Source organism: Rhinichthys klamathensis, unplaced genomic scaffold (genome assembly GCF_029890125.1).
Source record: "Rhinichthys klamathensis goyatoka isolate OS25496 unplaced genomic scaffold, OSU_Roscu_1.1 h1tg000001l_1, whole genome shotgun sequence".
Taxonomy (NCBI): domain Eukaryota; kingdom Metazoa; phylum Chordata; class Actinopteri; order Cypriniformes; family Leuciscidae; genus Rhinichthys; species Rhinichthys klamathensis.
In genome coordinates this window covers 2,709,261-2,724,888 of record NW_026606555.1, presented here as the reverse complement: position 1 = coordinate 2,724,888, position 15,628 = coordinate 2,709,261, and the positions used below count along the sequence as shown (strand labels likewise).

At 40.3% G+C, this 15,628-nt stretch overlaps 1 protein-coding gene across 2 annotated transcripts in view; it reads right to left on the bottom strand.

Annotated features, from left to right (window-relative positions):
- The window catches only part of gabrr1 (gamma-aminobutyric acid type A receptor subunit rho1), a 28,331-nt gene extending 24,862 nt beyond the window's left edge, over positions 1 to 3,469 (bottom strand). The window contains exons 1-3 of one of the 2 annotated variants that reach the window (XM_056247000.1): positions 3,084 to 3,469; positions 2,202 to 2,252; positions 1,455 to 1,561 (exon numbers count right to left, since the gene is read on the bottom strand). In XM_056247000.1, coding sequence (XP_056102975.1) covers positions 1,455 to 1,561; positions 2,202 to 2,252; positions 3,084 to 3,160 — 235 coding nt within the window. In that variant the 5' untranslated portion in view covers positions 3,161 to 3,469. The remainder of the gene's footprint in view (positions 1 to 1,454; positions 1,562 to 2,201; positions 2,253 to 3,083) is intronic. The other variant, XM_056246954.1, reaches the window with a different exon arrangement.
- Between the last annotated feature and the right edge of the window lie 12,159 nt (positions 3,470 to 15,628).

Here is a 15,628-nt window from a genome sequence, read left to right as displayed (position 1 = left end):
TGTTGACGTCTGACAGAAATAAAGTCAGTCTGGTTAGTAATAAGTGAAGCTAGTGATGCTGTTTGAGGAGTTGTTTAATCCTCCTCTGCTGAGATCTTCACAGATTTAATGTCTTCTTTCTATCGTCATCTGATTTAATCTAAGGCTGTGACTGGAAGTCAGTTGTGGTTCTTGTGTTTTTCTTTCCTTCAATGATTCTGCTTGTTAACAGCAGGTGTTCATCACTAATACTCAATCATCACTTAATTAATCACATAATTATCTCATTAACTTTAACACTGCTTCAGTGTTACTTTAACACTCTGTAGAGTGGGATCATATGTACTCTGAGCAGTGTTGATTTAACACTGGGGATTTTGCTGTGTAATTGCTATATGAAATGCTAATGTTAATTGATAAAATATAAATGATCTTAATTGATCAGAATAGATTTTAAAAAGTGCCCCACATTACTCAAAAGCTTTTTTCCCAGTTTATCTTGACACACATTAGATGAAAACAAACACTCACAGAAAATTGTATAAAATTTTGCCACAATACATAAAACTTTTGCAATAGACCATCCAATCATCATCTACAAACCACAGTTAAAGACTTTGTGATTGTAAGGTGATTCTTGATCTGTGGGTCTACTGCTTTATAGCTCATTAACACTAGGGTTTAGCTGAAATATGAAATTAATAAACTTAGAAAGCTATTTAAATCCAGATATCTATTGACTCACCATACCATCAGACAGTTCTTGCAAATCTCTGTGTTCGTTTTTAGCACTCAAGGAACAAAAAAAAACTTGCATGAAACTCTGTTAAAAACCCTAAATGTCCTTTTTTTCACCTCAGGACACCATTTTCATAACCCTTAATCTGGTTTTAATCTGAGCGTATAGTATTTACAGTTTGTGTGAACTTTAGTGAAGATACGGGCCGATAAGTGGATGCTCGTGGCACAGAGCCACAGTAAATCAGTGTCATAATCTGCCATGAGCTTATGTAAAGCTGATTGCCTGTGATGTCAGTCCAAATCCGACATAAGTCCGAGTCTTGTGGTGTTTATTAAGATCTTGGTATTTCATATCTGCCATTAATGCAGTAATGAAAACCATAGGTTGCTTATTAGTCCATATGCACCACAAATAAAGCCAATAAAATCATGATTAGAGCAAGCAGAAATCGTCTAAAAAGAAAAAAAAAGTAATCATCCATTTATGTTGTAATAAAATGTTATAAAAACTCAAATGTAACACTTAATAAAATTAGATTCGGTAGAATAACCAACAATAAGCTTGATTATTTATATATTTTAGAGTTAAACTATAATACATTTATATTGTTTTAGACAACTGCCCATAATTTCTGAGCCTGGAAACTCAACTTAACAATATCTGTCAGTGCTTTCTTACATCTTTTCATAATTTCAGCATTTTTTAGGGGCTCAACGTTTTCTTCTTGTCTCACCTCCGAAGCCAGGCCTCATGGTGAAGTCATGGTCATCTAACTTGAGGAGTTGTTCTGATTTTGTGAAGGGAGCTTTTGTGACGTCTGGACTTCTCATCAGTAAGGTGCTGTTAAACCGAGAAATAAACAAGTAAAAGAGTTCACAAAAACATTATGATAAAGGTGTGGATCAAATTCCAAAAGTCAAAAACTTCAATTATCAAAACAAAAGCATTCAGGAGAACAATATCCAAGACAGGAGAAAGAAAAAAACACTACATGCAACGAGAACCAACAAAAACAACTGAAAACTGAGGGGTAAAAATGCATACAGGTAAGCAAAAAACTAAACGAGACACAGGTGAAAATCGTAGGTTACTACGGAGAAAAGAAGGCTTAATAACAGAAAAGAAGTGGAAAAATAGGGAACAATGGAAGCAGGAACAGAGCACAGGGAATCAATGAAACACAAATCCATAACTGAACATAAACCTGACAATTGCATCATGTAATTAATTGTCTGGATAAGTCAGCTATTTTTTGCAACACATCATAGCTGTTTGTGTTCATTTCTACCCAGCATGAATTTTTTTTTTGTAATATTATTCTTATTACTTTAATTTTAATGTTACACTCATGTCGGGATTGCAACAGTGGTGCCTTTAACCTGAGAATTCTTGCAAATTATATGGTTTATTCTTTTTTTTTTTCTATTGAAGAAAATGAAATGTATGCGTATGATAAATTTGACAGTAGTTGTTGTTGTACCTGCCAGGTTTACGAGCTTCTCTCTCTTTTCTGGTGGTTTCTCGTTTGGATCTGACAAATGCAGGAAGTGACATGATCATTCGATATCAGAGCAGCAACAACTCATCAGACACATGCATTATGCTGTGAAAGAATTTTTGTATGCATGATTTTGAATAATAATACCCATAAGTACAGTGGAGATCACTGGTCTTAGTATTTGTAATATCCCTTTTTGCTGTAATGATGCCAGCACTCGTGGTGATCATGTTTTTCAGCACGATTTGAGAATAATCCAAATAAAGAGATGGACATGCTTTAGTAGAAATCATCTTTACAAAGCAGCTCACATCAACAATGCCACACATTGGTTTACAACTGATTAAATGCCTAGAAATTGTTATGCTTTGTTCTACTTTTTTTCCCCTACATTTTTCATCAGTCCTAAAATTAAGACAAGTAAATTTAACTGCACAATCAAATTCAAAGCTTTTTTCACATTTAATTTCTTTCTTTTTTCGTTTTGAATTTATATATATATATATATATATATATATATATATATTTATATATAATATATATATATATATTTGTATTATATATTGTTTATTTTACTTTTGTATCGTAACTATGGCAGAAATAACAATATAAACATTAAATAATTATTGAATACAAGACACCAAGTGAATCATGCCATCCTCATCCTCACTCATGCAGCGGCATATAGGCGTCCCGTCTGCACTCCAGCGCGTACATTCTCCGTTTCGTCCACTCTTGCCATGAATAACCAACGCTATCTCAGGAGCAAATCGTACGAGTGAACCGATGGACGCATGAGTGTGTGGATGCTCTCACCTGGTTTGGTTTGAACAGATGAACGCATGAGTGTGTAAATGCTCTCACCTGATTTGGCTGCAGGTCTGAAGCGCTCCGGTGGAGAGAAAGCACGCGCACAGTAGAAATGAGACATCCGCGTGCATGATGCGCGCCTCAACATATAGCCATGCACGCTTCTAGAAGCAGTCCAAAAGTTAAAATACCCAGCACTGCCACCGGACCCTTAAAGACGGTCCTGTGCCATCTAATGCACTCTGCGTGCGGTTAATCTGTATTAATGTGAAGGTCAGATACGCTGTTTGCTGCACCAGGAGGGGCTTTCACAGTTTACAGGGGGAAACAGACATTTGCTGGCTGGATATTATGCAATGTTCTGTGGGTATTACGTGTTATTTGAATTACACTTACATAATCCATGTGGTATAGTCACTGAACATTGTTCTAGTTTCCTCCAAATTGTAGCCTATCTCTGGAATCATTTTTAAAAAGGTGTTAAAGGTCAACATTTTTACAATATTTAATGTTCGTTTAATCATGTTCGTGATAATTTGGAGTAGCCTATACGAAATCGAAAAGAGCCATGACCAGTCAAAACATTGGACTTTACAAGATTTTAGTCATTGGAATTGACTAGTAGTAAATCAGTAAATCATATTTTCTCAAACCATAAAAACAAGTTTTTCTTAAATGCTTGAAATTAATACATTTTTGCCTAGTGTAAATGTGAATTTCTTTACTAAACAAAACAAATGAATAATTACATAAATATTATTTTCTTCATCAATAATTATAAAATATATCAATTTAATTATAAATAAATGTATTTTTTTATTTAGCCTAGTTGTGAACAGTAAAGGAAGAGCAGCTAACACATGTCTAGCATGTTCCTCCACCTCCAATACTCAATAATACTAAATTATAAAATAATTTTCCTTTGTTATTCATTTGGTATTTATTTTTGGTTGGACTATTAATCTAAAATGTGGGAAACAGTCATAATAAATGTGTCCAAACTTTTCACTGGTTTAATGTTTGTAAAAAAAAAAAAAAAAAAAAAAAAAAATATATATATATATATATATACATATACATCTACTGTAATTGTAGCACAATAAAAAATATCTTCTGATAATTTTGTTATGGAAGCAGACTCAAGAGATGGATATGAAGTTAACAGGAGTTCATTAACACAGAGCCGGAACAGAATGAAGGTAAGTGATATGAACAAAGATAATATGGAGAGCGGTGTGCAGTCGATGAGTGGAATGAATCTTTTTACAGGTATGAAGACTGAAGGTGTATGAGACGCTGGAGTGGAGATGTGTGTGAAAAACGTTTTGCAGTATGGAAGCATTTTGATGCCAATATGGCAAGCCAAACGTGCCAAAAGCGGCAGAAAGTTTTTCCTCTCACTACCCTCAACGGTGGGGCGGCAGTGCTACTGCAGACCACCTCTTCCCTGCAGGGTAGTTCTGAGTCGGGGTTGAGCTGCGCCTGGTGACTGACCGTGTTTAAAGTCACAGCGCTGGCCCTCGGCCCTGATGTCCACCCTAGTGGTCCAGAAACGCCCCCTGGCTAAACCTTGCAGAGGTATGAGACCTCGCCAAAGTTCGCTTTCTCAATGCTCCCATCTCACGAGGTGGCCTTTCGGCGACACTGTTGGAGACTGTGCCCAGCGGTTCTCTGCAGTTCAAAAGCAGGCTGAGGTAACCAAAAGGCTTGCCACAATGTGCTCCCTGAGTCACTGGTGGGCTGCACCGCAGTCTGTTTGTCGCCAAGGGTGTCAGTCCCCTGCAAAAAAAGAAAAAAAAGAAAAACTCTGCCACAGCCAGCTCTACTGTGACGTTGAGCTTTCGCAGGAAGACGGCACCACCTGTCTCAGCAGCCCTGAGACGGGCGACCCAGAGTCAGCTGCTCTTCCCCGGAGGAGGGCCGGGCGGAGAACTTTTCTTGAATCATTCTGTTCCGCCACTGGCGTCTCAGCCAGCGGTACCAAATTCAGCAAAAGCAGCTTCTCTATCTCTGGGTCCCAAGAGAGCAAGGTTGGCGGTGTGCGACGCTATGCCTTGCCACCCTCTTCCCCTTCTTGCTTTGCCAGCGGTAGCCTGATGTGCTCGAGGCCGCGCCTATGCCGTCTCACTCATCCCCTGGCGATCGGTGGAGTCAGGTTAGTGTTGCACACTCAGACCCCACTCAGGCCCTGAGTCGGGTCCCTGCATTCCGCCGCGCTGCCCCACCTCGGGTACGTCTGTCTTGCTGTTGGTCCCACTTGTTCAGTGTCTGGGAGCCTGGATAGCACTTCCCAGCCCGTTTCGCTGGCTCATCCGTACCATCAGACTCGGTTATGCGATTCAGTTGGCCCAGCATCCCCCGGCCTTCACCTGGCAGAGATTGCAGTCCTATTGGCGAGGGACGCAATCGAGCCGGTCCCTCCAGCCGATATGAAGACCGTTTTCTTCAGCCCGTACTTCATTGTACCCAATAAAAGTGGTGGGTTACGACCTATCTTGGACCTGCGTGTCCTGAACCGGCCCCTTCACAGGCTGCCGTTCAAGATGCTTACGCAGAAACGCATTTTCAAGTGCATCCGTCCCCAAGATTGGTTTGCAGCGATCGATCTGAAGGACGCGTACTTTCATGTCCGATTCTCCCTCGACACAGACCGTTTTTTCGCTTTGCGTATGATGGACGGGCATATCAGTACAAAGTCTTACCCTTCGGGCTGGCCCTGTCGCCCTGTGTCTTCACGAAAGTCGCGGAGGTGGCCATTGCTCCCATGTGCGAGCGTGGTGTTCGCATTCTCAACTACCTCGACGACTGGCTTATTCTCGCCCAGTCGTGAGAGCAGTTGTGGGAACACAGGGACATGGTGCTCAGTCACCTCAGCCTCCTAGGGCTTTGGTTCAACTGGGAAAAGAGCAAACTCACCCCCGGGCAGAGGATCTCTTTTCTCGGTAAAGAGCTGGACTCGATCAACATGACAGCGCGCCTCACCGAGGCCCGCGTCCAGTCAGTGTTGAACTGCGTGAACACGCTCAGACGCAGAACAGCGGCACCACTGAAACTTTTCAGAGGCTCCTGGGGGATATGGCATCTGCAACTGCGGTAACGCCACTCGGATTGCTTCATATGAGGCCGCTCCAACACTGGCTCCACGATCCAAGTGACCCCGCACTGTCGCCAAACTCTCAGCTTGTGGTCGGACCCTTCGTTCCTACGGGCAGGTGTTCCCCTAGAACAAATGTCCCGGCATTCTGTGGTCTCCACGGATGCCTCTGCCACCGGCTGGGGGGCGACGTACAACGGGCATGCAGCTTCAGGTCTGTGGATGGGGCCTCAACTGCATTGGCACACCAACTGCCTCGAGTTGTTAGCAGTACATCTTGCGCAGGGCCGCTTCAAAACGCTGCTACTAGGCAAGCATGTACTGGTCCGTTCGGACAGCACTGCGACCGTTGCATACATCAACCGCCAGGGTGGTCTAGGCTCCCGTTGGATGTCACAACTCGCCCGCCATCTTCTCCTCTGGAGTCAGAAGCATCTGAGGTTGCTTCGTGCCGTTTTTATTCCGGGCCTGCTCAACCATGCAGCCGACGAGCTCTCACGGCAGTGGGTGCTACCAGGAGAATGGCGACTCCATCCCCAGGTGGTCCAGGTGATATTCAGGTGCTTCGGGACCGCACAGGTAGATCTGTTTGCCGCCCCGGACACGTATCACTGCTAGTTGTTCTATTCCCTGACCGAGGGGTCAGTCGGCACAGATGCTCTGGCACACAGCTGGCCCCGGGGCCTACGCAAGTATGCATTTCCCCCAGTGAGCTTTCTTGCAAAAACCTTGTGCAAGGTCAGGGAGGACAAGGAGCAGGTCTTGTTAGTTGCACTGTATTGGCCCAACCGGACATGGTTCCCCGAACTAGTGCTCCTCCTGACAGCCCCTCCTTGGCCCATTGCTCTGAAAGAGGACCTGCTCTCTCAGTTGACACCTTCACTTCCGCTAGAGCCCCCTCTACGAGGCGCCTCTAGGCAAGGCAAGGCAAGGCAAGTTTATTTATATAGCACATTTCATACACAATGGTAATTCAAAGTGCTTTACATAGGAGAAAATAAAATAATCAAAACAAATAAGAATAAGAATAATTAAAACAGTTTAGAATAAAAAATAAAATAAAGTACAGTAAAAACAGTCGGACGAACAGTGGCACAGTGCTCATTCAGTAAATGCATAGCTAAACAGATGTGTTTGAGTCTGGATTTGAATGTAACTACTGTAGGAGCACATCTGATCTCCTCTGGAAGCTGGTTCCAGCTGCGGCTGGCATAATAGCTAAAAGCAGACTCTCCGTGCTTAGAGTGAACCCTTGGTATTTCAAGCTGATGTGATCCTAATGATCTGAGTGATCTGTTGGGTTTATATTCAGTGAGAATATCTGCAATATATTGAGGTCCTAGGCCATTGAATGATTTATATACCAGTAATAATACTTTAAAATCAATCCTAAATGTAACTGGGAGCCAGTGTAAAGACCTGAGGACTGGTGTGATATGTTCATATGTTCTGGTTCTGCTTAGAATCCTGGCAGCAGCGTTCTGTATGAGCTGCAACTGTCTTATGGTCTTTTTAGGAAGGCCAGTGAGGAGTCCATTACAATAATCCACCCTGCTGGTGATAAAAGCATGCACAAGTTTCTCTAAGTCTTGACTGGAAACAAAGCATCTAATTCTTGCAATATTTTTCAAATGATAGTATGCTGATTTAGTAATTTAGTAATTCTCTATGCGTTGAAGTGGAACCTGTTCGTTGAGATGTGTTCTTCTCACGAGGAGAACCCCCGGACTTGCTCGGTCAGAGCCGTGCTTTCCTTCCTGCAAGATGGGTTGGAGCGAAGGCTGTCTCCCTCCACCATTAAAGTGTATGTCACCGCTATTGCTGCACATCACGATTCAGTTGAAGGTAAATGGCTGGGAAAGCACGACCTGATCGTCAGGTTCCTGAGGGGGGCGAGGAGACTAAGTTCGCCTCGCCCACTCTCTATACCCTCTTGGGATTTGTCTCTGGTCCTTTCGGCACTTCAGAGACCACCCTTTGAGCCTTTGCAGTCAGCGGAGTTAAAAATTCTGTCTTGTAAAACAGTACTCCTGGTTGCATTGGCTTCAATCAAGAGGGTAGGGGACCTGCATGCATTTTGGTCCACTCCCCTCCACATGGAGCGGATACGTGTGCTTTTCTGCTCCAGTCGAGTTCCCCACTTAGGCGAACCCTGTAGAGTTTCTCCGCACCCCTCCGGCAGTCAGACGTTGCGGAGCGTCTGACACCAGGCCTAGTGCTCATATGCTTGTGTAACTTGTGCTAGGCTGGGTTCCATATGTGGTGATCCCTGCGGCGATCCCATATGAGTATTCTTCCACGACCAGCTCTCTGCGGTGAGCCCGTGTCTTTCCCTTGGCAAAGTCCGCTCTTTCGTCACTGTCCGGTGTAGCCTCCCCCTTCTCAGGCTGGAGCCACCCCAGTGACATTCCATATGTTGCACTGCCCCTTCCGGCCAGTCCATATGTGTATCTCCACATGTTACCTCCATTCGGGCAGGATGTGGCTTCCACAGCGTCCCTCTCCCCTGGAAAGGCACGCTTTCCCAGTGTTATCCAAGAGTTCCACTCTGTGGGTTATAAAGGAACAGCAGTTCAAACTCCCTCTATGCAGGCCTTCAGTCAGTTGGGTGTCTGAGAGTCTTGAGTAGGGCGCTGGATGTGGCAGCAACTGTGGCCACTGAAAGGTAACGTCTCGGTTACTAATGTAACCCTCGTTCCCTGAAGGAGGGAACGGGAGACATAACGTCCTGTCGCCACGGTTGCTGACCATCGCTGTGCGGCCGAACACGTCTTGGCTCCTCAGTGTAAAACAATATGCGACGCACCTTCTGCTCGTTAAATGCTCGCGCTGCAAGCAGAGCAGCTGATGCAATTATCGCATGCCAATATGCATTGGCTCGTTTTAATACTCTCGAAAGTAGATTGGTCTCTCAAGGCGATCCCAATTACGTCGTCACGTCGACGTTACGTCTCCCGTTCCCTCCTTCAGGGAGCGAGGGTTACAATAAAAACCGAGACGTTTTCATGGCTGTTTGTTATAATATATAAGTTTAATATAATCATATGCTGAATGAAAATGTACAATTTTCCTTCAGCATTCACATGCATTGCATGTGTATTTATGTGTCACTTGTACAAACACATTTGTTCTAACTGATTAACTGATAGATTTCTCCATTGATTAGTCTAATTCTATTCCATTTTGCCACTTTGATTGTGCCTTTGCCCAGGGCTGATGCTGAAAGGTTTGCCATCATAAAGGGCAATTAGTTTCAATGTAAACATTCAAATCTCTGACCAACATCACATGCAATACTTCAGCAGTCATATCTTACAGTCACCAGTGCTTATGAAATTCTGAATGATCAGTTGCAATGATACAGAATTATGTCAATTGTGTCTTTTGAGGATGCAAACAGGATGCAGAATTTTAATTAAAATGGAAAGGAATTGTAATGCTGGGTGAAAGGAAAGCGAGTGAAGAAGCGAATTTAAGTGCAGGAGTTTAATAATAATCCAAACAGAACAACAGCCAGGAAACGCAGAGAGCACAGATAGCTGGTACATGCATGAAACACCAAACATCAACTGACAAACCACAAGGGCAATGGGGTAATGAGACGAACAAGACACACCGGGGAACATTCAGGGACTAATCAACATGAACAACTACAAAAGACTACAAACATGAAACAGAAACAGGAAAAAACACAAAAGTCCAAACTCAGACACACTTTATTTTTTTTATTTAATACATTTTATTGTTCGGATTACATTATTTAGTAGTCTTTTTGTTTTTGACTATGTGTTGAAGTCTTCAACTGCAGTAAACAAGGTCAATCTATCCAGAACTGACCATCTGACGACACCTGAGTTTATGTCCATTATGTTGGGTAGGCTAGCCCACAAAGCCTTCCCTGAGCCTGTAGGGCCTCACGCTACCAGGCAGGAAGAGTTACTCCCATGGCTATTATGCAATTAAATGAGCTACTGTTAATAGCGAGATTGGCCTAGATATTTACTTTCATGTAACCATTTTAAATCTAATCTTTGAAAAAAGGAGGCACTATCAAGGTTTTTATTTTTTTGACCACGTGTATCTAGGTGTGTTTCATCTCTGATGTGTCCTTTAATCCATGATTATATCCATATTTCCACTATTGTTCAGACAGAGGTTGTTGTCCTCTCACAATGTCCTTGTTTCAACTTCCTCTCTTTATACATGCTCTGCACCGTCTGTGATCAGTGACATTATATCATCCACAAACGTCAATGACTTGAGTTTTGTAACACAATTATGGGTGCATGAGAAAAACAGAAGTGGGCCTAACACAGAGCCTTGAGGGTTTCCCTTGTTTGGTGACCCTTAATGAGGGGAGATTGAGAACATTCAATTATAAAGGAAGGTTTTTCTGGCTGACATGATCCTGGATTTACATTCTTGTTGGTACTGGAAGAACATCTCAATCAAATTTTAGGAACAAGGATAAGGGCAGGGTTATGGTAAGCCATGGGGTTGCGAAGCTTGAACAATGTTCTTATCAACTGTCCTTTCATGCAAACTTTAGGGATTCATAAGTATTTTAGTAGTGTTTTACATTAGAGAATTAGTGTTACGGATAGAGGAAGGGCTATGGAATATTATTCTAAACATCAAGCTGACGTCAAGCTTTTTGGGAACTATGATGTTAAGTGTGGTGGTGCAAATTTCACAAGCAAGAAGTACATTTTCAAAACTCTTAGTACTTATTTCACAACAGATCATCAAAATACACTTTAGCATATTTTTACATTAGTAGAATACACAAATCAACATCCATATATATATTTAATTCACAGTAACTGGCTTTTATAATGCTATTACTATCAAAGTTTTACTTTATATCTCTTCTTTTTCATTTTACTACACATCTATCGTTTAATCCAAATAATCTTAATTAATCTTTCAAATGAAGTACAGGCCATCATTCTTGAGCATATGGTTAACAGAGGCCTTACCGTGGAGACTGCTAGGTTAGTTAACCATAACCTACAAAGATCTACAAGTCTGCTTACTATTCACAATACTTTTACGGTACAGTAAATGGTGAATAAAGTATGAGGGAACCGTCTCAATGTGAGTGGCTAAATATGAAGATGGTGTGGCAGGGTTTACATTTCTTGGATCATATGACACTGAACACCTGATAGTTTTTCAAAAATGTACTCTAGCAGGCCTTTCAGGGTGAAGAAATCCCCTGTCTTGTGTTATTGTGAGGGGACAATGTCAGTTTCCATCATGCAGAGCTGGTTTGGGAATAGTTCAAGATCATCTTCGGTTCATGACCCTATGTCTCTCGCCATATTACCTTTCCTCAACCCACTGAGGAACACTTCTGTGCTTGGAGGAGGAAGGTGCACTGTTAAACAAAAACTGTGAAATTTACGGTAAAATACCGGCAGCTGTGGTTGCCAGTATTTTACCGTAAAAAATATGGTGGACACCTTTTATTTTTTACGGGACTTAAATTTACGGGCAAAAAAAACACAATGTAAAGAAAACCTGTGAAATTTACGGTAAGAAAACGTCAGCTTGGATGCCAGTATTTTACCGTAAAAAATATTGTAGCAACCTTACTTTGAACTATAAATAAATAAACAAAACATCAGCTGTGGTTCCCAGTAATTTACCATTACAATACAGTAGCGATCTTTTAGTTTTTACGGGACAACCCTTATGTTTCATTAGCCGACAAATATTATTATTAATTTTCCCTAAAGTATAAAATCTGCTTTATATATTTGTAATGTACTGATAACCACCATAATAATACAGGTGGTAAAAAAAGAAAACCACATTATGATTCAGTTCACCTTTAGTTTTCCACAAGCTGAGGCACACAATATATATAAGGTGCACAGTGTCATACACATAAATACAAAACACCATCATGACCATCATGGCTCCTCATGGCACACACATGACTCCAAATAATGCCATACACATTCATTAAACAATATATAATGTAATATAAAACCCCAAATGTACATAACTGATAACAAAAAATAAAAAGAAACATAATTGTTTAAATGAAATAACATCAATGTGAAGTGTCACGCAGGGAATTCTGGGAATGTCAATATAGAGAAACAACAAGAACTATAACTGACTTCAGCCACATCCTTAGATGAAATCCACTGAAGAGAAAAGAAGACATTAAATCTGTGAAGATCTCATCAGAGGAGGATTAAACAACTCCACAAACAGCTGTACCAGCTTTAATTATTACTAACCAGACTGACTTTATTTCTGTCAGACGTTTACAGTTCTGTTTGAGAATTAACAGAGGTTTAGATGTTGATGATGTATTGTTTCATTTGAAGTTACCATGATGGTGATCAGTATTTGCTTTATGGGGTTCTTGACCCTTGACTTTCTAACATTAGTTTTTCTCTGTCTGCTGTAACTCTGTGTCTATAAAACACATTGATTATGGTAAGAAAATCAGAGAGAAAATGAGTCCGGTGATGTTGGCTGTGTATTGATGAGTATATAATCATCATGTAGTTGCCTTATTCACTGAGTTCTTTTAGAGTCTTATCTTTGATAATGTTGTTACATTATTGATTGAAGTAGCTCTATATTTTTACTGCATGAGATCCATCATTGTTATGATCTTGAGACTTCTGCACTCAATATAGGTTTGAACTACTGTATCTTTCAGACACACACAGACATCAAGAATCAGCATGTGAATCTCAACAATGGTGATGATAAAAGTGCAGTGCATGATTGGATCCATCAATCAAAAACTCACCAATATCTCCCAGCATGCATTGCAGCATGAATAAATTATGCTGCTTTGCCTCAGTATTTTCTTTTATTATTATCTGCTTTTATTTTTGCTGTTGTTTTTGTTGCAACTTTTTAGTAGCTTGTTTTGTGATGTTCAGAGTTTTATCTGATTATTTTGTTGATTGTAACCATTGTTGAGATTCATACGCTGATTCTTGATCTATGTGTTGGTCTAGACTAGAGCATGCAGTTTAAGTTTAAAATCTTTTTTGTACATCGTGTGGTTTTTAAAGTTCTTCAGATTGTCGCTGCTAGCTTGCATAGTGTCACAGAATTATTATACTCAATAAACTGAAATATATTGGCATTTAACATTCCTCATACAATGAAAGATAGACTCTGTATGAGATCAGTGTATTAGGCCACTATATGATGATTTTGACATCATCAATAAATAGCTAACAACACCTGATCACATTTTCTCTCTGATTTTAATGCCCTAACAAATGTGTTTTTTAAACACACAGTTAAAGCAGTCTGAGAAATGCTAACATTAAAAATTCAAGGGTCAAGAGCGAAGAGCCCAACTAAAGCAAACACTCATCTCCATACTGGTGACTGCATATTATTTTCAATAAAACATCAACGTCTAAACCTCTGGTAATTCTCAAAAATATCTTTTATGACAAATTGTACATACAACATTTTTAAATTACAGGCAACCACAGCTGGCAGGTTTTTAAAAAATGTTTTACCATAAACTGAAGTTCAATGCCATAAAACCTAAAATATTACTACCGTATTTTATACAACCAGCTGCCAGTTTTTTACCGTAAACTTTAGTTCAGTGCCGTGAAGACTAAAATATTTCTACCATATATTTTACGGTAAAGGACTGTCAACCACAGCTAGCAGGTTTTTACCGTTAATTTAAGTTCAATGATGTAAAACACAAAAATTGCTACCGTACTTTTTACGGTAAGTTGTGGTAAACATCAACGTCTAAACCTCTGGTAATTCTCAATAATATCTTTTATGACAAATTGTACATACAACATTTTTAAATTACAGGCAACCACAGCTGGCAGGTTTTTTAAAAAAAATTTACCATAAACTGAAGTTCAATGCCATAAAACCTAAAATATTACTACCGTATTTTATACAACCAGCTGCCAGTTTTTTACCGTAAACTTTAGTTCAGTGCCGTGAAGACTAAAATATTTCTACCATATATTTTACGGTAAAGGACTGTCAACCACAGCTAGCAGGTTTTTACCGTTAATTTAAGTTCAATGATGTAAAACACAAAAATTGCTACCGTACTTTTTACGGTAAGTTATGGTAAATGTAACGGTAAGGTTTTTTTTTCAGTGTACTTCCAAAATCCGTACATTTAACAGTATTTTACTGTAAAACTACACGAAATGTCCCGTAAGAGCTATTACAGTTTTTCACGGTATATAACAAGGGTACATACGCAATTAAGCAATTAACATGTCTTTTACATTGCTTTTTTACAGTATTTTACCGTTCAAATTACGAACATTTTTGATGGCCAATAAGCATGTCATGTAATTCCCATGTCACACTCCTTCACGCCATAGATTAGGCTTGCAATGACAACAGAGCAATGTCAAGCATGAATTAATCATGCATGAAGGTTTTTCCCACGGCGAGATATTCAACAAGAATATTCACAGTGGATGTTGATTAATATATGTCCAAATGTTGAAGACAGGCTTCATTATTTATTCATTTGAGATTTACCATTTACAGCAAAGTATTTAAATGTATTGTTTTACAATGCAACCACTGTACTGTTGTAAAAATACTGTAAAAAATCCTACACTAATCCTGTTCTTTAATCGTACTTAACTTGTATAAATATTTGTATTAATTGTATTTATATGTCAGTTTGGTTGGATAATATAAGTGTAATCTCTATTCTGATGACTGTGTCAGCTGTAGTCCAGCACATTAGCATTTATTCAGCACCAAGGGGGATATGAAACATGTAAAACAAAGACTTTTGACAAAATACCACTTGTGAAAACAGAACCAAAATCATTTAAAAAATCCAATCAGCAAGCAGAATTCTAGTTATCCAAGAGTGTAGGGTGCAATGGGGCTAAAGGCACACCTTAAGGAAAATGTGCTCACTACTCCAGGGGTCTCCAACCCTGCTCCTCCTGTAGAGTTCAGCTCCAACCTGAACACACCTGAACCAGATACTCAAGGTGTTCATGGTATAACAGGGAAGAGTGTTGGAGCAGTGCTGGAACTGAAGTCTGCAGGAAGACTTCTGTTTACTAAACATAGTGAAGGGATTCGCAATTTAACCCATCCAAGTTAGTGCACACACATTAAGAGCAGTGAGTAGTGAACACACACACACTGGAAGCCAGTGAACGAACACACGCAAACGCACACGCAGAGCAGTGGGCTGCCATTTTGCTGTTCCTTGCTCAAGGACACCTCAGTCATTTCCTGCTGGCATTGAGAATCGAACCCTTCGGTTTACAAGTCTAACTCTCTAACCATTAGGCCATCATGACTGCCTGTCCCTGTATAGTTTAAGATTGCTAAAAAAACACACACACACAAAACATATATTGAACATTGATGGAGCAACACATTTTGTGAGAAAATAAATCATAAAAGTGGGTTGTTTTGTTTAAAAATCGTATAAATGTACAAGGTGGAACTTTTACCTCACACTTAGATTCTTCAGTTATTGCAAAACAGTTGA